The 27,536-nt window shown below is 39.6% G+C and overlaps 1 protein-coding gene across 1 annotated transcript in view; it reads left to right on the forward strand.

The window, feature by feature from the left end:
- Positions 1 to 22,230: 22,230 nt before the first annotated feature.
- The window catches only part of SHOC1 (shortage in chiasmata 1), a gene marked incomplete at its 5' end in the record, with an annotated part of 53,375 nt that continues 48,069 nt past the window's right edge, over positions 22,231 to 27,536 (forward strand). Inside the window, 3 exons of the mRNA XM_068927891.1 lie at positions 22,231 to 22,296; positions 26,270 to 26,399; positions 27,014 to 27,101. Coding sequence (XP_068783992.1) covers positions 22,231 to 22,296; positions 26,270 to 26,399; positions 27,014 to 27,101 — 284 coding nt within the window. The remainder of the gene's footprint in view (positions 22,297 to 26,269; positions 26,400 to 27,013; positions 27,102 to 27,536) is intronic.

Consider the following 27,536-nt stretch of genomic DNA (forward strand, 5'->3'; position numbering starts at 1 on the left):
TGTTGTCAAGCTGCTGATAATCTGGAATAATTTTATTTGTCTGAGGACAGCATACTTAGATACAGGTACTATGGATGTTTCTTTCTGGCCTTTATCTGATGTGCTAGGCAATGTCACAGCTGGAGACAGGGCACCAGATGGTTGAAACCACTAGTCAGAAATTGTGCAGTGGCGTCTTTCCCTGGATGCTCAAAAAATGTTTTGCCCACGGAATCAGTATCACGATAATTGGCAGATTCATAATCGTAGAAGATTTTTTCCTAAGGTTTGACCGGAAGGATCAATTGTTTTTATGCTTTCCTTTGCAGCTGGAGGATAAATAATCTGTTGGATCATCTGAACATGCTACCTGAGCAATTCCCTTATAAGGCCAGTGTGGCTTCATCGCACAGGGAGGGAAGAGGAATAAAGGAGTCCAGGCAGGCTATAGTACCCATGGAAGCTACTGGGAGGCTGGTGGGGCAAGCAGTGGTTTCTCCGTTCCAATCTCCTCTCATGTGAGGGCAAAAAGGCAACATGGTGGCCTCTGAGCTTGTGAGAGAACCTTTTTTTCTTATGGCATTAAAACTTCTTGTACAAAGCCTGCTTTATCAATCTTGGATTGCAAAAGAAATTTGTGAGAGAACGCCATAGGAAAACCAAAAAGAAATCCAGTAGGTTGCACCTCTTATAGGTACTGGATTTCAGTGAGACCTTGCAAATGATTTTGCCTTTGATGCAATGCATATAAGACAGACCTAGATCCCTATGTATATAACATTTAATAATAAAGAACTAATATAATGTACACAAAATCTCATAGGGAGGAGAATCCCAGAATACATTCATGTTAGTTAATTAGTCATTCATGTGAGTTAATTAATTAATTATGAAATAAATTTCAGCGTCTTGAAATAAAGTTGTGTGCTGTGAGGCCTAGTAAGGATTGCCACGGTTTCTAAGATATTCGCAGCATTCAGTGGCTTGCATAAAACAGCTGCCAGATGCAGCTGCATGGCTCAGAGAGTGGTAGTTAATGGGTTGTATCTGCCTGGAGGCTGGTGCCAGCTGGGTTCCCATAAGCATCTGTCTAGGGACCAATCCTGTTTAACATCTCTATTAGTGACCTAGAGGAGGTGATGAAGCGCATTCTCATCAAATTTGCAGGTGACATCAAGTTGTGGGGACCAGTCGATATGGGTAAGGGCTGGGCTGCCATCCCAAGGGCCCCCGGCAGGTGGGAGGAAGGGGCTGACAGGGCTTCCATGACAGCCAGCGTGGACAAGCGCCCACCCTGCCCTGGGACAGCAGAGCCCCGGCAGTGACATCAGCTGGGACCAGGAGCAGCTGGCAAGAAGTCCCCGCAGCAGCGAACAGAGCAGGAGCAGCCGTGCACTGGGCAGCCCCAAGGGCAGCAGCGTCCTGGGCAGTGTGAGCAAGGGCATAGCCCTTGCCTTGTGAGGGCAGGGCAGGGACAGTCCTCTGTGCCTGGCCTTGTGACACCCCACCTGGACACTGCCACCGGTATGAGATCCAGTGCAGCAGAGACGTCCACAAACCAGAGTGGACCCAGGGAAGCCACAAGCCATTGGGACCAGAGACCCTGCCCCGCGAGCAGAGGCTGCTGGGCCGAGTGGGTCACCTTGGAGCACAGACAGCTTCAGGGCACCTCACAGCAGCCCACAGTACCAGCAAGGTGGGGAGTGAGGAGACAGGATTGGCTCCTCACAGGGGGGCCTGGCAGGATACCAAGAGAGAGTGGGCACAAGATGAAACTGGAAAGGTTCAGGCTGGGGATAAGGAAAAGCTTTTTCCCGTGACGACAGCCGGGTGGGGGAGCTGGGGCCTGGCGAGGCTGTGCTGTCTCCGCCCTTGGAGGTTTTCGAGACCCACATGGAAAAAGCCATGAGTGATGTGGTCTGGCCTCTTGTTTTTGGGCCGAAAGCTGAGCTAGAGACCTCCCAAGGTCCACTCCAACCTGCATGATTCTCTGAGTGTTTCTACATTATACATCTTAACAGTTTAAGAGCTTTGTGTGGAAAAAAACGGCAACTGTAAATGCAACAGTTCATCCTCTCAGATTGTCTTTGCTGATGTATTGAGACTGGATTTACAGCTGGAATTATTCTTACTGATTTGCTCTGATAGAAGCGTCTTTGGGTGGCTTTTGACTATATTTTACTCCTGAGCATTGATTGCTGGAGATTTAACCTTGGTGCAATATTAGCCCTCCCTTGAGCCACTTCAACATCACAGTCCTTGTTACTGATTCCTATGATGTTCCATGCAACATCCTGATTTGATGAGCGTTTCTTGTGGTGACACAGTTCTTTCAGATATGTATCACACATGCTTTGATATCATAGATTGAGATTTCAGATTCACTGATGTAGTAGTTACTTTTCTTTCTATTGTTTTGACTGTCATATTGTCTAGAAACCATTTTATTCCTGTCTGAGGCAATGATCCCCATCAAAATCAAAACAGTTCCTTGCTGGGCATGTATCCCAAGGCTAGTCAGAGTCCTGCCAACTCCTGATCAAAGGTTTTCAATGGGACTGCTCATAGACTGTAGTAACATTCAGCATGATTTAGAGAGACAACATCTGCATCTGCACAAACAGTATTCTGTTAAAAATAATAATAGGTTTAATATATGCATACTAGGAAATAAGCAGAATGTTACCTTTCAGTAGTAATCCTTCCTCCTATTTCCATTTTCTTGCCTAGTGTCACCTTATATTACACCAAACCTAAACTGCAAACTGTTCAGCCTGGGTTCTTTCTTTTGTCTGTTCATTTAGATGACAGATCAAATAATACAGAATTAGTCACAAAAACAGAGGTGGAGCTTCTTGTCACCAAGTTTCACATAGCTAAGCACTGAGTGGGAGTGCCTTTTGGCAGGCCAAGGCAAAAAACAAGTTGGCTCATCTTTGTCCTGCATTGTGATAAATCTTCTAGTTATGTAAAAATGCCATCTCAAGACATGGGATTTCAAGACTGTTCTGCGGATGCGAAAATTAGGCAAAAGGTGAATCTACGGCATAAATCACTGGGACCTGAGTCTGTAACACAAAGAGTGTTGTAATATTAAAAATATTTTTCCCTCATAGATTCAACTGTATAAACATATAATTGTGGGTCTGACTGAAAAAAAACCTGTTTTGGTTATAAGCATGCTTGGATCCGAGGCTTGTTCTGCTATGCCCAACACAACGGTGTCCTGGTTTGCACTGGTACTTCTGAACTACTGTAATCAGTAGGAATGATGGTGAGAATGTTCATCTGAGTAAAACTGAAGACAAACTGTGCAATATAAAACTGGATAAAACACAATGGACTATCATATAAGGAGCAGAGAACGGCGTAGCTGACTTATTTTTAAGGGTGATTTTTATCTTTGCCTTCACTGATTTTAGCGTCTTTAGCATCCTTTGCAGCTATGGACAAAACTACTCACAGAAAATGATCATCATATTGGAGAAATCTTTTCTGGCTTGTTTTTTCACGGTAGAAACATAGATTCTGTGTTCCCTAGTCAAAACTCTATTTTTTGCCCTAAAGAAATGTCAGTTCAGAAAAAAAGAGAACAGGAGGGCATGTAAATAGCTTATAATATATAAAATATGTAAGTTAGCATAGGCAAGTTAATTAAAGGGAGAGAGTATAATTGTGCAGGAGGATGATGTCTAAATCTTGGGGACAATACGGATGCCACAAGTATCAAGTATTCTTACAATTGTGAGCTGTTTCTTTCTTGCTAGCTGCTTGCCAAAAAAATTTCCAAAGGGAATTGGTTTCTGCTGCTTTAAACTGGCTCTTATAGAGCTTTTAGGAAACTGTTGAGCATCCCAAAGGATATTTTGGGAGATAGACACTTTAAGGATGTACCAGCCCACCTCAAAAGAATCGAAAATTTCAGCACCTTCAGCTCACTTGAATACCACCTTTATTATGGGACAAGCGTTATAAATAAGAATAAATCAAGATTATTTGCATCAAGTAAAACCTTAAACGATTGATAATTATGCTGGAAATGAAGCTACTGAAAGAAAAAACAAAATACATCATTAAAATCCATTTGAAACTGCAGGGTTGCCCATTACATTCAGTTCAAGGCAAATATTAACAGGACTTTCCCTAGCAGTGCCATGTTAATGAATAATCATGGGACACTTCGCAGCTTTCACAGCTGAGGTCTCAGTCATAAAAAGAGCACCTTACCCTCCAAATATTGCCTTCCAGAGCAGGAAACAGATGCAGAGAGCAGCTTATCAGATATAGCCTGAAGTTACTTCATTTTCCTTTCAGTTTGAAGTAAGTATCATAGACCTATTCTTTCTCTCTTCTTTGATTCAAGTTCAACAAACTCATAAGTGGTGTAAAAATATCAGAAACATCTCTAGATGGTATTTTGCCTTGCTTCTCTCACTTTGTTTAATTAGTGAAAATACAAAAGAAGCATTATTAAGTTTGTTTCTCTGTATAGCAATTTGATTTTTATGCTTTTGTTATTCAAGAACTCTCTCTCTCTGTTCTTGTCATCCTGCTCAGCAGATGGTAGGGAGAACTGACTGGATTGCAACCTCAGCTGGACTTCTTCCCAGGCCACACAACAGGCATTGTAAAAACCTTGCCTTAATTTTCTAAAATCATAGAAATGCCGCATCACATAATAACAGGCATTACACTGGTTTCACAGGAATTCTGGCAATCTGAGAACTTCTGACTGATCATTAAGGTGAGACACCAACACCACAGCATAACCTACTGAGGCTGCAGGAGAGACATGGCAGAGAGTCTTGCAAATCTGCACCTGCCCTCCCTGCAGTACTAATCAAGCATGCAATTATGCTCTGAAGGTGTACAGCCTGTGTTAAGCAAAGCACTTCTTGCATGGCTGTATCATTCTTACCCTGTCACTGTACATTACAAAACATGCACCGTAAGAAGCTTTCTCATTCAAACAGCTTACTAATTTTATAATTTCAGGTTGGTTGCCTGCTAATACAGGGACAGTAGACACGACACATGAAAATGCCAGGAAAGGGATGACAGAATGGGATTATTTGGCATGGTATGACGGCTGAGCCTTGATAGCTCTATCTTCACGTTAGGGAGGTGATGTTTTTGATTTTCAACCTTATTCCTTTAACTTAAGGTGACTTCTCAGGCCTTCTTGAAAACATGGTAGTGGTATGAGTCTTTGTGGACTAAGCAGGCCCAGGAAGGATACATGGGATGTCAGTGGGGGTTGCAGGTGGAAAGAGCTAACAGAAGCTGCTCTCTCTTGCTGGCTTTTTATCGATGGAAAACTGACTCAGTTACTCAGCTGACAGTACAGGAGTCTCTCAGAGGAAATGGGCTTAGTGCTACTCACAGAGAACCAAAGGAGGAGAATCAAGAGGATATAATGAAGCCACTGGAAACACAAGTGTCTAGAGCTCCATCTCAGGTTGAGGACAGTCCCAGCATTCAGGTGAGGAGCCATCGCTAAGCTGACACATGCAGCGGGGACTAAACTGTGTTGCTGAAGCATCCTGGCGGAGCAGGAGCAAATGTTGCTTTTCACTGCAGACATAATACAGCAGTATTGGGGACAGTTTTTGCAAACTGCACAACCTTCTGCTGGGTGTGGGTGCTGAAGTAACCCAAAATATTGGGATTTCACTGCAGGAGAAAATCCTGGTCATCTCAGATGCATTCTGCCTGGATTCCCACAGAACCCTTCCTACATCTGTTGCCACATATGAATATTTTGTTAGTGCCACAGATCTTTCAAAGTTGTCTTTCTTCCACCTTTTCCACTAGTCATACAGATTGCAGGATGATTATAGCATATTGGTACAGATATTGTGCAAAAACTGTTCCATCTGCACTGACAGCCCTATGAATTTGCACCAACTGCCTCCTCTCTTCTGCCTGCCTCCAATTACTAAGCAGTGTGGTGTTTCAACGGGAAGCCAACCATTTCCTTTAATTTCTGCCATATTAAAAATATGCCTTTATGCACTGCAGCCAAGATGGGAAGACAGAGTTCCAGGACAGAACGGTAAATGCCCTTGGAGGTATCAGTGTATCAAGATATTTGCTTGAATCCAGTCATAAGCAGAAACCTGACTTAATAACACTTTGCAACACTTACGGCATTTCTCAGCCACAATCCTGAAAGTTTAAGTGATGAAATAACTCACTCAAGGTCAAGCTGGAAGCCAGTGGTAAGGACTGGCATCAGAGATGAAATAAAACTTAACAGATAAAATAAAGCACCCTGTATGTTTTTAGCTTTATCTTTGGCCCTTGAGCAAACAACATCCTCAGAACTGCCAGTCCCTCAGAGTACATTAGGCACTGTGTGTTAATATAAGCTTGTGGGTGCTAATAGTAACATACTTAGCAGGAGAATTCATTGCACCTTTTCCTGAAAGCAATCTCTGCTTGCTATGAGGTACCTACTTACAGAATCTATTTCTTATGCGTTGATTTTTGTTTTTAACAAATCAAACCTTTGTCATTAGATTTTATAGACCAACATAACCTGAAGTCACTAGTGACCACAGGAGCTTTGCTAAAGATCGTAAAGTGGAACATGTTCCACTTAACGACATTTACAGTTTCAGTGATACTATGCTTCAATAAACAAAGGAGAGCAGCCTTTCAGTAGTTAATCTTTCATGGCACTTTAATGTTAGTCCAAACAAAGCCTCCCTCTGAGCTCCACCAGATATGGAACCTGAAACCAAATAGATGGTTCAGACTAAAGTCTGAAGAAAGTTAGAGTAAAAATGCCTGGAGATTCACTGATATTTTGAGACATGAGATGTAGCCTCTTAGAATAAAGCACAATGCACCCAGGCTACTCTCATGCCTCCTCTAGACATGATGAGCACTGGATGCTTCTGAGGAGGGGAATAAACAGATAATGCCTGGTCAGTGCAGGAACAGCTAATGAGAGATTAAAGGCAAAGAGAAGAGGAATAGTCTGTCATTACTGGTATACGTGAGGCTTTGTGACCACAACTCTGCCTTTCACCACCAGCAGCTGTTGGACAGGTGGTTAGAGAGGTGCAGCAGAAACAGCTTCGGCACAGTCCTAAAGCTCAATGTAGGCATCTCTTGAACTTAGGTAAGCTTTGATGCATGTATCGAGGTTTATGCCTAGTTAGAAGAACAGAACTCTCCTCAGGGTCACCACTGCTACTGTAGGGCCTTGAAACATTTAATTGCAGAGCTCTACTTACTACAGCAAATAGCTCTGTAAAAGTCACATCTTCCAAGGACTTATTCCTTGAGGGCCCTCCCTGTACAACACAGTTCCTCAGCACACTCCAAATAGCCACTAGGGTGCTACCAGGTGTATTATGTAATAGGCATTGCAAAAGGCTGCACTTGTTTTAGGTTACAATGTCCAGCAGAGGCTATCAACAGCTTATCATTCTGGAAGCAGTTCAGTGTACAGTCAAGCCTACAAAAAAGGAATTCACAAGAGCTGTCAGTGCTGCCTGAGATGGTGATGTCAATCGCTGCCTACACTGTCCACCATGCATGGCATGGGACACCAACCCCACGTACAGGGGTTTTCACATGGCAGTTGCAGCTTTCATCTGACTCTCCAGCTAGGGACAGCTGATCCCAGAGACCACGTTCCAGCTCGGCACGGACCTCAAGCAGATCTCTGGAATACCTTTTCTACCTGGAGAGATAGCACTAGATGGGTTGATACAACTGAGAAGGCTCTCAGTGCACAACATCCATCCAAATTTCAGATCCCATACCCAGTCGTCTTCTGTCTCTACCTGTCAATATATCATCAGTGTTTCCAAACTTCAGGCTACTCTTTTCTTTGTTTTGGAGTGAGTTTTCAGGACGTCAGATTCTCCTGAGCTAGCTGCTTCCCTCCTTTCCTCGGAGCTTTGCTGTATTTGCCCAAGGCCCCCGTCCTATCGAGCATCTGAGGCTGCTGACTCCCACGGCACAGGCAGAGAGCCTTCTTTTGTGTTTTCTTCCCATTACTGTGGGCCATGGCTTGATGGACAAGAGTAGGCGATCCTCATAGCAGAGATGGGATCACCCAAGGCTCAGAATGGCCACCGTGCTCTCCCATTTGTAAGTTACTCCTAGGCACAGTGGAAACTTCTGAGATGATATGCGAACTACAGAATTGTCACAAAGCTGGCAGTGGTCTGGTTTGCTTGTCTTCTGAGCTGGAGGAAGTCATTACTGGCAAATCTAGCACTCCGCAGAAAGAGACACCTGAATGTTAACCAGTTGGTTTCATTTCAGCTCAGCTCAGATAAGAAGGTGCTGAATTTGACTGTGATGAGAAACACATCCTGAGAAACAGTCAAAAGTCTCTGAAAACCCCATCTATCAAGGGAAACTATTCAGCCGTAATCATAAAAGCCTGTAAGTTCAGAGACTGGCTACACGCATCTGAGCTTCCTTGTCCTGTCGGCGGCAGCATGAGCCAGAAATCTTCTCTGCTGTGGCTCAGACAAAATTACTCTTTTCTGTGATGCAGAGCACATCTCCATCACCCTGGCCATTTAGAACAGGCTATAGCAAAGTTCTCTGCCTGTGCAGGAGACGTATGAAGACTTCTTGTGAGGTATACTGCCTCCTATCACCTAACGTGCTCTGTTTTCCTCCATTGTCAGCATCTCTTTGTTATAGTTTTCTATCCTGGTAAAAGAAGACTGCCAAGTAAAACTGAAGTGCTATAGCAACAAAGTAGTAAACAGTAATTGGTCTAAATGTTTAGACTCACAAATCTTATTACTGTGTCTTCATTACATAATGTTATTCTTGGTTTTATCTGCAAAAATGTTCAGTTAGAAAAGATAAGTAAAAGCATATGTAAGCCTGTCATGTAAAAAAAAATCATACGTAAACCAAGCAAACAGATTTTTACTAAGCTTTTCTATTGGAATAATATGATTAGTAACTTATACGAGACTTGCAGATTTGCCTTAGCATCCTGTTTGCTACCCCAATCTATTTAAGGTAAATACCTAAATGACTTTCAGAGGGACTTCTTCTTTTTTTTTTTTTTTTTGCTTCATCAAAGAGAGATATAATACATCACAATATACCTGACAAGATAAACGGTCTTTTCAGCTGCATTATTCAAAACATGTTATTTTGCTATTCATGAAAAAGCTGGCCATATCAGCAATTAATAGTATGGCTAGTGCTGAAGCACTTAGCTTCTTCGTAAACAACTCCCAAGACACCTGAGACTGGCTGTGCAAGGACGGAAGAGCAACTTTATCCAGTTATAGACCTATTCTGAAGAGAAGCTCTTAATGTGCTATTCAGAAATATCCACTGAAGCTAAGAGATAACAAAACTGCAGCTTCTCAGGAACCTCAGCTCAGTGTTACTGTCAGGTTATCAGAGCAGAATAGCCTTTCTGGTACCTTTTTAATTGAGAATTTCATTAATATCTAACTTCCTTCAGCTCTGGATATGCAGGAGAAAAACAAATGCAAATGCCTCAAATCATTCATCAAATGAACTCACAGGTAGTACCAAAGACGAGCAGCAGTTCATGAGTGTGGGAAATGTATATGAGGGAATGTCTGCGAGTCCTAATCAGTGTAATCCCCAAACCAAAACCTGGAAAAGTACGTGCATCAAAGAGAGTACACACTGTATCAGCCAACACCTGCTAGCACATACAGGCTGTGTGTTTGTCTTCCTCCTTCTGTAGTTTTCTCTTCTAGTTCCTTCACTTAAATGTAACATAAAAGCAGTATCACAGACAACAGTTAATGAAAAAACAGGAGAACCACTAAAAGGCTATGAAATAGCAATCACACAGCCTAGGGGAGAGACAGCGTCGATTTGAACCCTGGGAGAGGTATCACTGAAGCTGTTAATGATATTTTGTTTAGTGTTTCATAGTTAGTTTAAATAGCAAACTTAAGTTTTTAATCAACAGCTATCATTATCTGCACATTTTAAAAGTTTAATCTGCCCCTCCCATATGATTTCACTGAGAGCTTCAAACCAGTCCAGCTGTTCTGCCTTGTGGTTTTTCACTGAAAGCATGCTCATGTCTTAGCCAAAACACAAATATTCTCTGAGCTAGTGCGTTATGCTTTCACCAGTTTCTATAGCTACCATAATTGTGGCATGTTATAATACCTTATTATCATGCCACAGAATGTCTTAGTTCAATTTGTAAAATGAATCACAGTAAAACTCCAATCTTAAAGAAATTAGTGGAATAAAAGTTCTTCTTTTATCTCTCTAAAGATCTGATGTGACTGCAGGAATGTTTGGGGCTAGCACATCTTCATAGGATTAGTCACATTAAATGGGTCTCCTCCATGATGCAAATGGCTCAGGACTGGAGTCATCTTCTACTGCCACCCTGTTTTATTCAGTATGAATTCCTGTTTCATTTAGTATAAAATGAGGTTTGCAAAGGTACTTCAACAAGCGTTCTTAATATTCGGATGTCACTACTCAGTTATGAGTTGAACTTTCAGGTCCTAGTTGAGAGATGTGGACAGGAGTATTTTTCATACCAAAAACATTATATAGAAAGTTTACATGGTCGTGCTGATACTTCCTCCTCAACAAATACGGCTTACAAAAACATTGCAAAATTTTATTTTTGTATGTGAACAGCCACATACCCCACGTACATGGTTTTTCAAAGATGGCTTACTAATTTTCAGTATTCAAGAACTGCTAAGACAAAAAAATTTAAGCTAACAGAGTTCCTGTGGCAACCAAATAATATAGTTTTCACTAACGTTGATGTCTTTTTACTTTGGAAGCAACTAAATCAAACTGCAAAGAAAATGCATCTGAACTTCATGAAAGCACCGCACTTTTATTTCAGGAAATATTACCAAAGCCAATTCCCCTTTTGATCCACCTCTCTTCTGACAGAGGAGCTGTTTTCTTTGGCCAGTAGGAAGATCCGTACTTTAGGCAGATACATGGAGAGCTAAAACTCTTCTCTTACAGTCCCGGTGAGGTTTTTCCACCTACACTCTGCTCTCGTAACTGGAAACTGTTTATCTAGACGTGTGACATTGACAGCCCCTAGTGGAGCACAATCACACTCACAGCAGCTTTTCGCAAAACCCCTTCTGCAAGCACTGCAGGATCCGTGATACTTGGATGTGTGTTTTGTCATAAATTCTGGTGGTGAACGAATATGACTACAAAGTTCCCTCATGCTTCATGCACTCTAACCAGCTACGTGTCCTGGTTAATCAAGCTGTTTACATTTTTCCAAAATAGCTGATAGCTTTTCATTAGCTATATTTTCATCTCCATATTATTTCTAGACTTACCAATTACATTTCCCCCTTTTTTTTTGATAAATTGAAGTGAGTATATAATTTTATTGCTTTTTTAATTATTCTGATTCATAAGTAAAAATATTTTGATTTGGCATTTGTTCTCATTGGAGGTGGCACAGCATTATATCAGACTTTAATGTCTTTGCTTTCCTCTTCAGTCTTCAGATATCTTGTTTCAAAGTGGAATTTTTATTTGATTTTCATTCCTTTATGAAGCACTAGCTATTTGCCAATACCATGAGACTCCCTGACCTTAAGCAGGAATTTCACCGTGATGTAAAGTTATTATTATCTTTGTTATTGTTATTAAGAAATTTGGCAATGCTGCTTTGAGATGTTCTGACAAAAGGCAATCTTTTAGTGACTAAAATGATCTAATGCATGATCAGGTCACCCTGATGATCTAATGATTATGATCTAATCCAAAATATCTATTAAAAAGTAAACATTGAAATATTAGTATAGGTGTGGATAGTGTTACAAAACAAAAGCCCATTTACCAAACTATAACAAATTTTAAAACAGATAGCATGACTACTTCTGGGATAAACTTAATTTCATCAACCCGTATTTCTTCATACTGAGGCATCAATTTAAGAGGTGCATTACATAGCTGTTGCAACTAGAGCAACTGGAACTAAAAGCCAAAAGACTCCACAGTTATTGCTTACCAGATAAACTCTTCCACTCACCCCGATGTATCATAGCTCTAAAATAATGTAAGTTTCTCTAGGAACAAGAGAACGGTTTGATTCTTAAAATTACTGTTCGCTTTTTCAGCACTGTAAGTTAACAATATTGGCTTCTCAAAACGAAGCACTTACTTATTCATTAGGGAAATTAGACTCATTGTGTACAAATTGGATCACCAAAATGAATGTTTTATTCTAGTCACAATGAATCATTTTTTATGTCTTTATATCAAATGGGGTAACCCCCACTAACTAAAATATAAATGATCCAGTACTAATTTGGTAAGATCAACCCTCTTCACTGCTGCCTCTCCACCCTACGCTTGAAAGGAGAATGCCATAAAGGTAGATGGTAATATATAATGTTACAAAATATCTTAGAACAAATTAGAACGACCCACTGCATTTTTGTGTGGGGTGGACTGTGTAGCATGCCTTTTGTGAAGGACAGACCACTACCTGTGTTATCTCTGCTTTTGAATCAAACTTTAAAGAAAAGGAGAGTAGAGAATACATGTGGAAATGTAGTTCCCTTTCCATGATGTCTCTCCTTTATCATTACAATATGCCTGATCAGATGTTTCTGTCTGTTGTGCTTCACCAAGTCAGAAAGGAAACCGTGAGAAAGTAAGTTAGATCAATGTAAAATCAGGAAGAAAGGACCCTCAGCCAAACAAGTTACTGAAAGATAACATGCTCATGAGATGAAAAGCCCAGGAAGTGCGTTAGTCAGTCTTCAGAGGTGCGCAAGCCTTTGGAAAAGCCATTCTTGAGCATCCTCCAGAGGGTACAGATATCAAGAGTTTGCATTGTTTCAGATGAATGAGATTTTTTTGTGCTCTAGTGACTTACCAGTTGATTTCATCTGAATCTGTGCATTTTTAATGAAAGGTGTTTAGATAATAACACCTAGTCATTCACCCGCTTATAGTTGCTTTCCAAACTTCTAATGCATCTGTAATGTATGTCACAGATAAAGGTTTTTTTCATTTTCAGCTAGAAGAATTTTATCAATCACAAACCTCCCTCAGAACCATGCATTAAATAGCAGGATCAGTATGAGTGAAATGTTAAAAGCTCAGTACTGCAACAATAAGTAACTGACACAGGATGTCAGCTTAATTTGATGCAGCTCTAATCTCTGACTGCCGGTTCACTCCCAGGCTGATGTCTTAAATAGGCATTTTAGCATACTCTTTTGATTGTCAGAACTTAAGCGTATTTGGCAAGAATGAAATTACTAACAATGTGGACACCATACAGGGCAACGGATGAAGCAGGCATAACAAAAGACAAAAATGGCAGATTTCAGAGTACCAAAGAGTCATTCTTTTAAGATAGATGATTTTGCAGTAGAGAGAGAAATACAGATTTATTAAATGAAAGAAAAGAAGCTAAAACCCCTTCCATTAAAGTTATTAAGAACTGGTACACATTCCCATTGGTTTCAAGAATGCTGCTTCAGCATGTACATTGATACCGACTTAGCCTGTACTTGGGCGAATCTTCCATTGATCAAGATAGTCTGGATGAGATCAGGACTCAAGCTTAGCAGCTGTTGCCACTATATTCTTACCAAGAGGCTAACGGTTTCCAGTTATGTCTTTGCTTTTAAGTGACAGTATCAAGACTGAGATGTCATTCCAGATACGTCCATTAAAGAAGCAGATCACCTCAAGGATTTCAGATCCTTAGCTGGGTACGATCTCTCCTGCATGCCGAGATAAAGAGCTATGAGAGACAATGTTGACTACATTAGGCTATTTCAATTTGAGCGTGTTAGCCAGTATCAGTTAAATATATATGTTTCATAACAGATGATTTCAGCTACATGATTTAGTTGCAGAAGAAAGACCTTCTGCCTTTGTTTCTTTTAAAAATCTTAATCAAAGGGCAGACAAGTGCTTTAAGCATCTTATTTATCCTCTAGACAGCTTTTTCCTTGTAAATTACCCTTAACTCCAGATCATTACAGATAAACCCACAATTGTAAGAAATACTCAGAGAAATGGTAACGACAAATCTCGGCACTGCAGTGAACAAGTCTTTGTTGTATTTTTATGACTGTTTTACTCATATCCTTTATCTGCAGGCCTGTTTTTTAAATAATTTAAATTTGAAAGAAATTATTCAAATTTTTAATGATAGTTGAGCAACTGCAGCTAAAAAGCTCTCTTGGTTAGAAAAAAGAATGCTGGCCAAGTAAATGATCATGTAAAACAGAATACAACTATATTTTAGTTAATAAACACAATTGTACACAATTAGAGTCTTATTTAAGAAAGGAAGACTGGTAAGCTGGAATGGTCTTACCAGTTTGACCATTTAAGTGGCTAACAGTGTAGATAAATATCGATTTACTTTTTGGATGAAGATTTGATTTAAAACATTTTCTTTCAAAAAAATTACGATTTAGTATGTCATTATGACAACTACATACAGAGCCAAACAATGTTAAAATAGTTTAAGTTAAATAAAATTAAGCACATGCTTACTGCTGAGATGATTAAAAAATATTAACTATGGAATGAAATTATTTGATAAACGCTTGCAATGAAATGCAATGAAATGCAAAGACAGCTCTTGTCAGCAGCAACTTCTTTGGTAAATACAGAGGAATTTCTTTTTTCCAGTTTTTTCAGCTACTACAGATCACTGAGTAGATCCTACAAAGCTATTGAGTTCAAAACAGTTTATGATTAAAAACCACAAATGAAGATGAGAATTACTAGTTCCAATACTTTGAAGAACTTGGTAAATAGAAATAATTCAATTCACTAACCACAAATAACTCCTTTATTTTAACAAATTATTTTCAAATTCCAAAAGTAGTTTTGCACTAGAAAAAAGACCTAAAGTTGTTGTAGAATTTATTGAATTTCAGTTTCCACCCAAGCAGGCCCTGAGATAAAAATAAAAATGTGATAGTCACACATTTAAAAAAACATTACTCAGTGTTTGAAAACAAAATAACATAGAAAATCAAAGAATCCAGGCAAGCTCATTTTAAGCTATTTGTTTAAATAAACATCTCTATATAGAATGGTTTCCACTGGCAAAAAGAAATATCAAGCATAGTGTTTTCACTGCATTTAGTTGCAAATAAACTGAGAACATTACTGACCAATGAAAATCAACCTTTATATAAAAAATTTTTAACTAGATGTGGAAAATGAGATTAAATTGCTAGGAAGAGGTGAGTCAGCCTGGAGCCGAGATGGCTTCTGGGCATCTCGCAGCAGACTCCAGCACCATTGGCAAGGGGAGCGAGCAGACAGGGCCTGCTCCTTACAGCAGTACCTGGAGGGAGGACAAGAGACGGTGGGCAAAGCTCAAACTGGAGAGGTTCAGGAGGGGAGCCAGGGCCCAAGGAGGTTGTATTGTCTCCACCCTTGGACCTTTCCAAACCCCCGCAATACAAAGCCCTGAGCAACCTGGTCTGACCTCATACCTGATCCTGCTTTTAGCAGGAGGTTGGACTAGAGAGCTCCCAAGGTCCCTTCCAACTTGAATAATCTTCTGATCCTGAATCATTTTTTTTTCCTCATCATTAACTAACCCTGTGTAAGTCAAAGCTGCAGGGTGGATCTAACAGAACTAAAACTTTTACCCAGCTCTTATCAAACATTTGAAATAAGTCATCCAGATTTTGTTTCTCTGATTTTTTTTCTACATTTTATGTAAGAATGAAAAACAGCTCCTAGCCCCTAAACAACTAGCTGGAAACACTAAAAAGGTTACCTCATCAAATAGTGCAATAGCCAACCAAACCTGTAAAAAAATGTACAATGTACAATGAACAATGTAATGTGTTTAGTTTCTCACGACAATTTGTTTCAGTATCTAAGCAACTCCAATGAAGTACAAACAAAAAAACAACCCACAGACACACTCTGCAGGTGCGTCCAAGTTCGCTCTACTTTTCTCTTAGCGACTGTTGCATCTTTTATGGAATTTTCCAGCCTTCCGTAGATGGCTGAAGCAAAAAACTATTTTCCCTTCAACATTCATTTTCCAGGTAATTCCACATAATTACATGTTACAGTGATTCAAAGCAGCATCTTGATTAAAAGACATCATATGACGCTATTCTTTTGAATTAATGACTGTGGTACACTTAGGTACTTAGGAAGTATATTGTGTAGCTATCCTTTCTCTTTGCGCCTTGTTTTTCTGGGTGCCTTAGTTCACTGTGAGGAAATCTGTCTTCAAAGTCTACTGTATATTTGTTTTGTTCATTTAGGCTAGCTTATAAAAATTATTGATGAAATACACTAAAATTTTTTTATATTTACTTTTCTATGGTGGTTGGAGTAACTTAAACTAGACAAACACATACTGAGAGATCAATTCAGGCATAACTCCGTTATGTGTTAGGTATCTAAGGAGATAAATCCTCTCTGAAACTCAGTGAATTGATTCCCTTTACAGGAAAACCAGCTTCATATATTTTTAGTCTTTTCCACTCTCAAAGCAGTTAGGAAGCAAAACACTTTTTTCCTCACAAGTATTTCCTTACATGTTTCTTTCTTTCTTGCCTTAGTAGTATTTTACATTCAGTTGTTATTTATATGACTACTATAAAATAAAATGATGCCAAAAAAACCCCGTAAAGATGGGTGGCTAAATTTTTGATTAATATGAGTTGCTACAGTTTATATGAAGTTATGTTGAGTTGTACCAGCTATGATCCATCTCACGATGGACTGCTTTCTAGAGAATAATGACTCATGCTCAAGATTATGACTGTATTCACAGCAATGTTGTGCAATATTTCCCTGCAGTATTTCCTCAAAAAAAAAAAAAAAAGTCTTTCTGGAGCTCAAAGACAGGTTTTATAAAGTTGAGAAAAGAGCACAGCAGCAGATGCCCTAGCACCGCTGAGGTCTAGAACCAAACATTTAACCGTCTTTTCAGGCAAACCAAAACAGTATCTCCACGGTGAAAGATTAGAATGAGAAACACTTCTCCTCTCCTCTTCCCTCCTCTCTCCTCTGCTCTTCTCTCTTCTCCTCTCCTCTCCTTCCCTCCCCTCTCTTCCTCTCGATCTTCTCTTGTCCTCCTCTCCTCTTTCTTCTCACACTCCTTACCCTGACAGACAGCGCTAACTGGTGTTCATGTTAATAAAATTCTCAGCGTTTGTCATGAAACAACCAATTAAGATGTTGCACGCAGTTGTTCAAGGAAAATGTATGGTTGCCCAGTGAGTACCAAAGCTACAATTTTGTTTTCATGGAGTCCCCAGTCATCCTCCAAGAAAGGCTTCGCATGAGTCCAGGCAGTGACCTAGAGAGGAAAGACTTCCATTCTTGACCTTAATCGTAACAAAGTAGTATACTACTTATCACATTTTATCGGCCATACAGTCGCCATGCATCTGTTTCAAAGTCATGCACACAGACATCTCTGTCTTAGGTATACCCGAGGAAAAAGAGTCATGGACTAACTTTGAATTGCTGCCACTTTTCTTTTGCAGGGCATGTACCCCACTAAGTGTTCAATCTGATGAAGCGAGCCTGGAGACACTGCCTTTATGGGACATCTCTGTCTCTTTAAATATAGCACGTTAGAGTAGCTGCAGACCTGAGACATGAACTACTACTTGATCTGCTCCAGTGGTTACTACTGTTTTAACCTTTTCCAGATACTTCAAAAGCCCTTGCTGTCTGCAGGCATTTCTCTGCAGCGGCATCCTTTTCAATTACCCATTTCTCTGTAAATCAGAATCAAAACAACCTACAAATAAGTTTGCCTCAGATGGTAATCTTCAAAGTCTCCTTAGTTGCCTGTGGTGCCAGAGTTCTTGCTTTAACAGGGTAAGAATAGTATGCTTTCTTTAGTTTCTTGCTTTGGGGTAAAAATGTGTATTTCTCTATATTCCAGCTAGGAAAGCCACACTTATTAAATACCTTTATTGGCAGTTCCTGTGCACCGTGTGTTATTCCTTCTTGCAGTTCTCAACCTCCCTGGGCCAAGGATTTGTCTGAAAAATGTTCTTTTTCTTTTTCTTCTGAGACAGCAGTACATAAAAACATTTTAAAACTATAAGCACTAAGACAACACTCAGGAACTGGCATTTACATTTTTCATGGGATCTGCTACTGATGGAGCCTGCAGCATGGAGTACTCTTCTCTTCCCACTCCAGCTGGACCCTGTAACTGTCCAACAACCAGAAGACTCCTACTGGGCATCACTTATACCATTTCTGTGGAGGCTTCATAGCAATTTTGTAAGACTAGTAATCCTGATAGGGGCATTACTCCTGAAAAAAACATTCTTTCTTTTCAGTACGGTTTCTATTATGCTATATTCACTGGTTGGCAACATCTGCAGAATGCCTGTGTTTGGAAAAAATCTATGCAAATATAGAGCTAATCCTATTCTCTCAGACAAAAAAAAAATAGTATTTTTGTAGTGGTAAAACCAGCATCTGCCCTTTTTTTTTTTTTTTTACTTAACTTCTTCACTCACTGTGAAGTACAAAAACTAATGTAACTCTTAAAACAAGAGTGAATAGTGTCACTTTATTTTCCCCACAGAAATCTATCCTCATATGGGTTTTAGCAACTAGTTTGAAATTGAGCTTTAGCAACCTTCAAAGAGTTTTCAGAAGAACCAAGTTTTCCAAACTCATGAAAGTATCACAGTAGTAAGTTGAATGTGTCTGCTGCGGCACTACCACAAACATCTGCATTTGTGACACATCCTCTGTAGATGGCCATGCAAGGTGCCAGGAGGAGGTAAGGTCGTTCAATATTATGGCTTGTGCTGGCACATATGGCAAGAGGGAACCTTCCCAGCATGCAAAAGTGTTGCATTTGGAGCAGCTGGGACTTGTGTAAAAGCAATCAGCGCTGGAGCAAGAGGAATTCTTGCACGCAGTCATGATCTTTCATATCAATCCAGGGATTAGTCAGAGCCTGGACCTCAGCTGACATTTAGTGCTTAACTGACTGTTTAGTTTAGCAAGACATCAGTCTGGGTGCACAACTTTGGCAGCCAATTAAAAACAAAACTGTTCCCCAAAATCTAGAGTTCATTGTACAAAATGACATTTCATATGATTCTTGAGCATAAGAAATGCAAGCATTTCTGGATATTAAATTCTGGTCTATTTCTTATTACTGATTCTGTTCACAAGGTCACAGACAGTGGGGTTGACAAAAGCGTACGTTCTAGAAGTAATCACTTTAAAAATAATCACTTTAAAAATTAACCTGCTCTTTGTTGTTGTGACCAACCGATAAACCCCTACAATGGAAGAAGGTTCAGAGGAGATGGGCAAGGGCGAGGTGCCCATGAAGCTCAGGAAGGGTGTAGGGTGTGACTTAGTAATCACAGCTGTCGCACAGGAAGCTGACTTTATCTCAACACAAAAGGGACTAGAGAGTGGCCTTTCTTTTAGATAAGCAGCTTCTATCAGTTGAGTGGATCAACTGGTTTAAACATTTCTCCCTGAGACAGCCAGACCAGCAAGGGGGTGGGGAGGAGGCAACGCATACCTGCCTCAACCTAAGAGTATAAACCCTGAACGACTAAGAAAAGAATTTGCAAGTAAGCAGTGGGCTTGGGCTGGCTTCAACCCCCATGTTCCTTCCTGGTGACTGGGGACACCTAGCGTCGTGACAGTGAGCATATTACAGAGACTGACTGCTAATGGGAATCACAGTGCTTTTGTGATCGAACTGTATATGGCAATTGCTATATTTTGCTAAGTGTAACTTAACACTTCTCTTGTGATTTTTATTATGTTGTTGGATCACTCTGCTAAACCAAAAAAAAAAAAAAAATCCATTCCACATCTCCAAAAAAGTAAATCTTGATTCTAACATTACGCCTTCCAAGTATGAAATAACTAAAAGCACCTGGTCAGAGAGTACTGGACTCTGACAGTTGTCTCTTTTAGCTTTTTCTCCTATACAAGCTGCTACAGTTGGATGAAAGTTACAGTTTTCGTTACTTAACTGTATTTATTGCTTTTAAAGTATTTTTATTTCTCTTCTCAGGATCACAAAAGTTTTCTCATGTCTTCTCCTGAAATAATAACCACGAATTTCTTTTTAGAGATTAGGTGCTGTCCTGCTTCGGACCCCTTGACCCTGCTGCTTGTACAGCCAAGGCCGTAGAGTAATTGAACAGCCAAGAAGTGTGTCAAGCCCAGTCTCTTCCAGCCCCCCGTCCCCCCCCAACCCCCGGCGCCGCGCTCGGCGGCACCTGCCGCCACCACAGCGACCGTTGGGGGGCGGGGTCCCTCCTCCCGGCCGCGCGACCGTTGGGCGGTGCGCCACGGGGGCGGCAGCCAATCAGAAGCCCCCTGGCCCGTCTCTCCACACCCCTCCCCCCCCCCGCGCGCGCAGGGGGGTGGGGGGCAGGGCGTGGCGGAGCGGCCGCCGCCCTGAGGCGATGCTCGCCGTGTGGTGAGGGGCGTCGCTCCAGACGGGGCTTGTGTCTTCACCCTCCCACCCCTCGCCGTTTTTAACGTTCACAGGTTTAAAAACGTGCTGCCCGAAATACCTGCTACTATGTATTTCATCAGTTAAAAGTGGTATTCCGGAGAGTTTTTCGAAAATGAAGCAGGAACCTATTTGTATGTAGTTTTATTATTTATTTTTAAAAGCATACATAAGTTACATTTCGATTTCCTCATACCTGCATACACTAGTGTTGCTCCCACACCTACTTAAATTGGAGAGTTTGAGATGTATCTGGTGGAGATGCTTGCGGTGTTTACTGGTTAAGCAACACACCTTTAAAAAGCTAATAATATTTTAAAGTGGCTAGTAAATGCACCACTACTACTAGAAGTATTAATTCACAATTATATCACTGCAAGTAACAGTTGTAATTTTGTTGCCTGGTATGGATGCACAGTTATAGGACTATAAAGAAATCTTAGAAATGACAAATGACACACTCTTAGGTTGTAATACTATTCCTTTTCTTGCTGCACTGTAGTGTTAAGGTACAAATCTGTCTCTCCTTAAAAGCTTATCCTGTTTTCCTCTACCCTCCCACACCAAGTCTTTTGGATGTAGGTATGAGGGAGAGACCAGCGGGTTGTCCAATGGGATTGACTGTCCAAGGTATCCTCGCTGGTTTGGGTCCTCAGGTCAGCTTCACCACTATCTACAGGCATGGACACTCCTAGCATCAGAAGACCCCTTCTTTCTTCTTACACTTTATTCTCCTTTTTTCTTTTCCTAAACCTACCTCTTCACCACCTCAGCACTTTCTTTTCTCCACTGAGACTCCTCCCAAATAAACAGCCGGCCCCTAATCACCTTTTCATCCTTGGTCCCAGTTCTGCTGCGTTTGTAACCAAATTTAGTGTTTCCCACACTGTTACCTAGGCAATTTTGGCTTCATATGGTATTACTGATAGCTGCAATACCAGATGAAGGCGGCTTTGAGTCTCAAGAGTCCCTGCTGACCCTACCTTTCATGCTGTACGTAATGTTCGATTTTGTTTATCTTATACAATTTTGGACAGAATTATCTTGCTTAACTTCAACTCCCCTAACTAATTGTAATTAACCAGAAGCAGTGTCTCATGCCTGCCAGAGCAGGAATGTAATCTGTTTTGCCCACATACCCTATTTCTGCCCTTTAATAGCTTTCATCACACTCCTGATTCCCAACGGTGGCCTTTGCTAGACCAGAGGCTTGCTGTTCCAGCAGGACCTCTTGCTCACAACTAGTCTGAATGATCCCCTGTTTCCTTCTTAAACTGAAGCAGATTTTTTAAAATCCCTTCGTTTTCACTTGGGTCAGTGAAAAGTTAATGATGTAGATAGTTAACGTACTGTCTTAAAATTAGAATCCATATAAATTAATTAGATGGATTCAGGTCTCATAATTACTGTTTAAGACTCAGCGTGCTAACTCAGGGGAGATGCTTCATATGCTCACATTCACTTAATGTTTTGAAATGTTTTCTGTGAAACTAACTGTAACAGCAAGAGGCATAGCCAAAAGAAACCCAGATTGTTTGGATTAAAATCAACTGTCCATGGTCTGTAATTAGTCTATTACATTCTCCCGAAGGAGGAATACTAAATGCTTTGCCTAGCATTATTACAAGGGAAATTCCTTCCAGAGTTCACGTGCTAACAGAAATTAGGAAGCTATTATTGATGAATTATAATTCCAGCTTTCTCTATTATCATTTTTGTATAATATGGTGGGATGCTAAATAATTTATATTTCTTTTAGACAAATGAAATATTGAATACATCACAAAACAAGAAACATAATGTTTGCAGCTTTTAAGTATCACTCTACAGACTATTTATATGAGGTATGGTTTTATTATTTCTCTTAGCTCATTCTACAAGACATAGCAGTAATTAAATAAAAGTTGGTACGCATTAAAAATACATAGAGAAATAATTTGTTAGGAATTCTTTTTTAGTGAGTTTATTTTACTGCAGTTCTACTGCAAATATGATCTTAATTCTCTTACTGATGGTGAAGTGATATTCTTCAATAAAAAATCGGAGTATAGTTTTGCCAAATCTGAAGAGCATCAATTTTTTGATTTTCTGTTGCAGAATCGTGTCTTATAGCTGGTTTCCGCTTTTGGTGAAGAGTGCACTATGACTTCTAAAGCAGAAAAGTCAATTAGTTATCTTTTCTGGAAAATGATTCACATTTTCTAGCTACCTTATTATGCAGTAGGCTAAGGGTACCCAACACTATATTCCCTGAAGATGGTACAGAGGAGTATTTCTTTCTAATGTTTGAGATGTAATTCAAATTTCATGGAGTGTGGATATTTCTTGACAACTACAAGGAATATTTTGGCTTTATAGATGTTGATTTGTTGATTTGTTGTCACAAAACCTTATGAACTCTTCCTTCCCATTTACTTTCATATGGTGTGGTAGTATGAATTGCTTATCACTGAAGCATGCTGTCTTGCTTAATTGAGTTTTTATTTATTTACATTTTCAATAAGAAACTATAAGCCAAAGAAAAGACTTCTCCAGCACAGTGGTGCTTTGCTCAGAGGTGCTATTTCTGGTGTGTGAATGGAAGACTGAGGTGTTGAGACATGATTCCTTCAAGAGTTCAGGGAGCGTGCAAGTATGTATGCAAGTAATCATGCTACATAGCTGAAAGACATGCAACTTGGGACTGGTCCAGTGATAATACTTGATCATAACTAAGATCCATGGCATAAAATACCTTGCCTGCATTTCTTGCTTTTGAGTGAGGAAATTGTTCCTTATAGTGCCCCTGTATGGTGCCTTAGTATTTTCTTGCATTGTAACGACAGAAACTTCTATTGCTACTGTAACTCCAACAGCATGCAAACTGTCATTTAGCATTTAAAACCTTCTCACAGTAGTTCCATTCATTTTGGTCTTCTGATGTTTCTGTCGTATCTGTGAATAAAAACTGAAATAAATGAGCAAAACGTATAAGAGGTTATTGTGGAAAATAATTAAACTGGGAGTTTTTCTGGCCTGAATTTTCAGGAGTTGGGCAGTGCTGACCAGAACACAGTGGGACAAGCGAAAACATGTAGAAGCAAAACATCCTGTGGCCTGCTGAATGGCTGCTCTGGAACTGAATAAGAAGATAGCTCTCTAATATGAGTTGTGCTTTGGCATGCTTACTTGCCACCAGAAGGGGTCAATAGATGTGATCACACACTGGGAGGTATTAAGCGGTAATCATCTTTACAAGCAGTAGGCTCCTCAGAACTGCAGCATCTTGTTCCACTGTTTTTCCTAGCTTGCATCCTATTAGATTGTAAATGAGAGTTAGGTTGATTAGTGAAACATCTGTTACGGGAAATGCACTTGCCTGGTGTTTCCAGTTCTTAGAAAAAGGTGAAGAGCAATGAGCATGCCACGCTGATTCTTGGGCACATCCGGCTCATCTGGCTCTGGAATCCTGGTCTTAATGTATTTGTGCATTTTATCACCCCACAGATACTATTTTCAGTATAAATGAATTACTGAAGAAAGGGCATGTTTCAGTCATTAAAGACTCCAAGTCAGATTCCTTATGCTATTAAGTGTTACGGGTGTGACTGCAAAGTGAACTTAGAAGTTCAAGCTTCTCTTACTTTACAAACTGACAATATATGCAAGTCGTATGGAACTGTGAAAATACGCAAGTGTTTTCTGGTTTAAAAAAATTTTCAGATACATTTAGATTTTGTTAAAAATTAGGAGTATATATGCGTTTATTAAGGGACAGCCAATAATACTGGCATTTGAAAACACTTGCATATATTTGAGAAAGGCAAAAAGGGCTGTATGGTAACAGACTACTTAAAGTGAACTGATTCATCTTAACCTTCACACTCAGAACAATTTCATTTTGAAATCTTCTGTAAAATGCGCTTTCGCTCTTCATAAGGTTACCATCTGTCAAGAAGGCCCTAGGACATACTTGTTCCACTTCACAAACATCAATGATTGAAAACGAGCTTAATTGTAGGCTGTTAGTTTAGAGTTATCCTCAGTAAAACTCCACACTGATGTTTACAGTTTCTTACTGATCTCTGTCATTTTATTGCTTGTATTTATCCGTTCAGAAGTTTCTGCATAAACCCCAGCAGGTCATTTATCTGTAACCCCAGAGTACTTTAGGAGCTGTTACGTCACAATCCTTACAGCTTGTTTTAATAAGGACAGATTATTACCAACATTTTTTTCTATTTCTTTGATTTCTACCAGGAACTTCACTAGCTGTACTTTATTTTACTGTAAATGTAATAGTTTTAGCAGTTACTTCTATATAGGCTACTTAATCTAATGTATGGCTAGTAACATGTTGCTGGCCTAGATCCAGTTGTCAGTTACTGCTTTCTTAGTACAGAATCAGTAGAGAAGGAGATCATGGAGGAACTGTCATACTTTGACTTAGGCAAAAAGGGATATATTGGATCAGTATGGTGTTTATTAAATACTGATAGGAATCTTCTAAAGTAAAGATTGTATTATGGCAGTGTTTTTTGCCTTTTAGTTAAAATTTGCTGGCATTTACAGGACTGGGAATTGTATCTATTGTATCTCAGAGGAATGAACTGAAAGGAAAAAGGTGCTGTGATGGTGACGTTTCACAGAAGTGACTGTGTTTGTGCACGTTGCTTCCTGCGTATTTTTTTTCTTTTGTTCATTTTCTCTCACCTATGCAGGAAGGTTTTGAAAAGTGCAACTGACAGCACTGGTCTGGTAGCAATCCGAGTCAGTGAACTCTCTCTGCTTTGTCACCTAAGATGTCTAACTTTCCAAACTGAGCCTGACTTGACAGCACGTGCTGATGTGGGTGGACTGAAGAGGGAAGTTTCTAGGACCTTAAGCAACAGAGTTTAAGTCAGGCCATGAACACAGAACTACAGAGAGATTTCCAGTCTCCCTGACGACATTCTCCCACGTTTCTGTTGCTAGTTGCATTTTCCACTATGCCTTTTATGCTAGAATTTTGGACATTTTCTTCCTAAAGTATATACTTACTAAATCCAAGCCTCTAATTAAGAGTAATTTTTCTATATTTCCTAAACTCAATGTTTTGTATCTGGTTCTATACCATTTATATAGTACTGCATGGGGGCTTTTGTGCCACAAGAGCTGTTGGATAGTTTATTGAAAATGATCTTGAATTAAAAGTTACTGAAGTTGCCATGTTGAGTTCTTAATTCTAGAATTCAGTTGATTATAACTAGTATCAGTGCCATATTTTAAAAGACTTTACATGATGTTTGTCTAAATGTGATGAAGCTATAGTGCCTACCATATTTTCATTGTTACTTTTAATGAAAGTAAATTAGATAATGAAGGTGGATTTACATAGGTATTTCGTTAGCCCGTAATCACATGTGAAAACTAAGAGGCTTTAAAAATACTTTGAGCAGTCACGATAGCATAGTAGTAGGAGTCATTCTTAATTGTTTCTAGTTAGCCTCCACATGTGTCTGTTAGACTGTTCAGGAGGTGTATGCAGGTGTTACGGTATGCATCCGCAATTTCCTATTCAAAGTTTAGATAAATATAACTAAGTATATGCGCAGTTTTGCATAGGCGGAAGTATAGATAAGGCTAAATATCAGACCTGATAAATGTTAAGCTCATGTCCTAATTTTGACTGTATCAGTTTTACAAAAGATAAAGTTTAAATATATAATATAAGTAGTAATATAATAGTAATATAATATAAACCTTGAAAACAGTGGGACTGTTTGAACACGTAGAGCACAAAAAGAATAAGAATGGAAGTTTCTCATAATTTTGTCATGTACCTTTTTCTTTGTGCAGAGCATGGCAAGGCAGAAGTTTTCTATCTATAGATTATCACTTTGCTTTCCACCTTGTTTACATCAAGATGAAAAGTATCATCTCACTGGACTCTTTGCTGATGATAAGTATAGGAGGCCGTGGATTAGAAGTAGGTTATGTAGTTCTATATGGTTTATAGTCACTGTGGATTAAAGGAAAAGTTGGTAGTTGGGCATAATATGATACATCTGGTAGAAAAGAAAATATTTCCAAGACTGGCAGTGTACCAGTTCATACAGCGCTTGCAGACAGTGTGTGTTCATTGCCAGAGTAGAAAACAATGGGTAATGGATATTTATTTATATACAGCAATACAAATAAGGGTGATTGATTCGTTTGTAGAAATCTCTGGAAAATTTACTGCTGAATTAATCAAATACAGTGCAATATATTAGGGGTATGCTGTTGTGGAAGGAAAGAAACTGTAGGAGATGAGTAAAAACTGCATCTAATTAGTTGGGAGAGGTTTGAAAGATTTACTGCTGGGATTTTGAGGTACTGAAAAAAGAAGAGCTTTCCAAGCACAGAGGTAAAAATAAAATAAATAAGAAAACATTTGCGTGTTTCTGATATATTTTTAGTTACTGTTGCTAATAGAAACTGAAAGCATTTTTTCTTGTATACATACTAGCTACAGTTTTGTTAGCCTCTGCAATGGTTTGTCCAATACGTAAAAGTAAAAACTCATATTTTTGTGTGATTTTATGTGTTTCTCTGTTTCAGCCTCCGTTATTTCAACACAAAGCATTACAGATATTTCTGTATTGGATCAATGGAAGAAAAGTTTATCTGTGGAGGATTTCCTGGAAAAGTTAGTAACCTTAAATTAAAAACATACACGAGTCTTTTAGTATCGTTCAAGTACTTTGTGAGTCATAAGCTAATGATGATAACAGAATATAGAAATGTTTTCTGTCAGTTGTAAGCGTACAATGCATGAAGCTATGTTAGCAAACATCCTGAAGAAGCCTTTTTCACTAAAAGTAGTACTACGTTTTTGTGCAATTCTCTGCTTTCTTACCTACTTTTTTAAAATGATCTTGCAATCTATTTCTGCCATTAGGGAAGATCCCTGCAATCTGTGCAAAATCAGAAGAGTAAACCATGAGGACATTTCTCCTTCTACCCTCTTTAGAAAGGCAGTTATCTCTCATAAGTGTAGATGAGCCTATTTAAAAGGCTACTTATAAACCTTCGAAAAGTGTCAAGCCTTTTTGGTGTCAAAGGGTGTCAAGCTAAGGAAAAG

The sequence above is a fragment of the Struthio camelus genome, chromosome Z, assembly GCF_040807025.1.
Source record: "Struthio camelus isolate bStrCam1 chromosome Z, bStrCam1.hap1, whole genome shotgun sequence".
Lineage (NCBI taxonomy): Eukaryota > Metazoa > Chordata > Aves > Struthioniformes > Struthionidae > Struthio > Struthio camelus.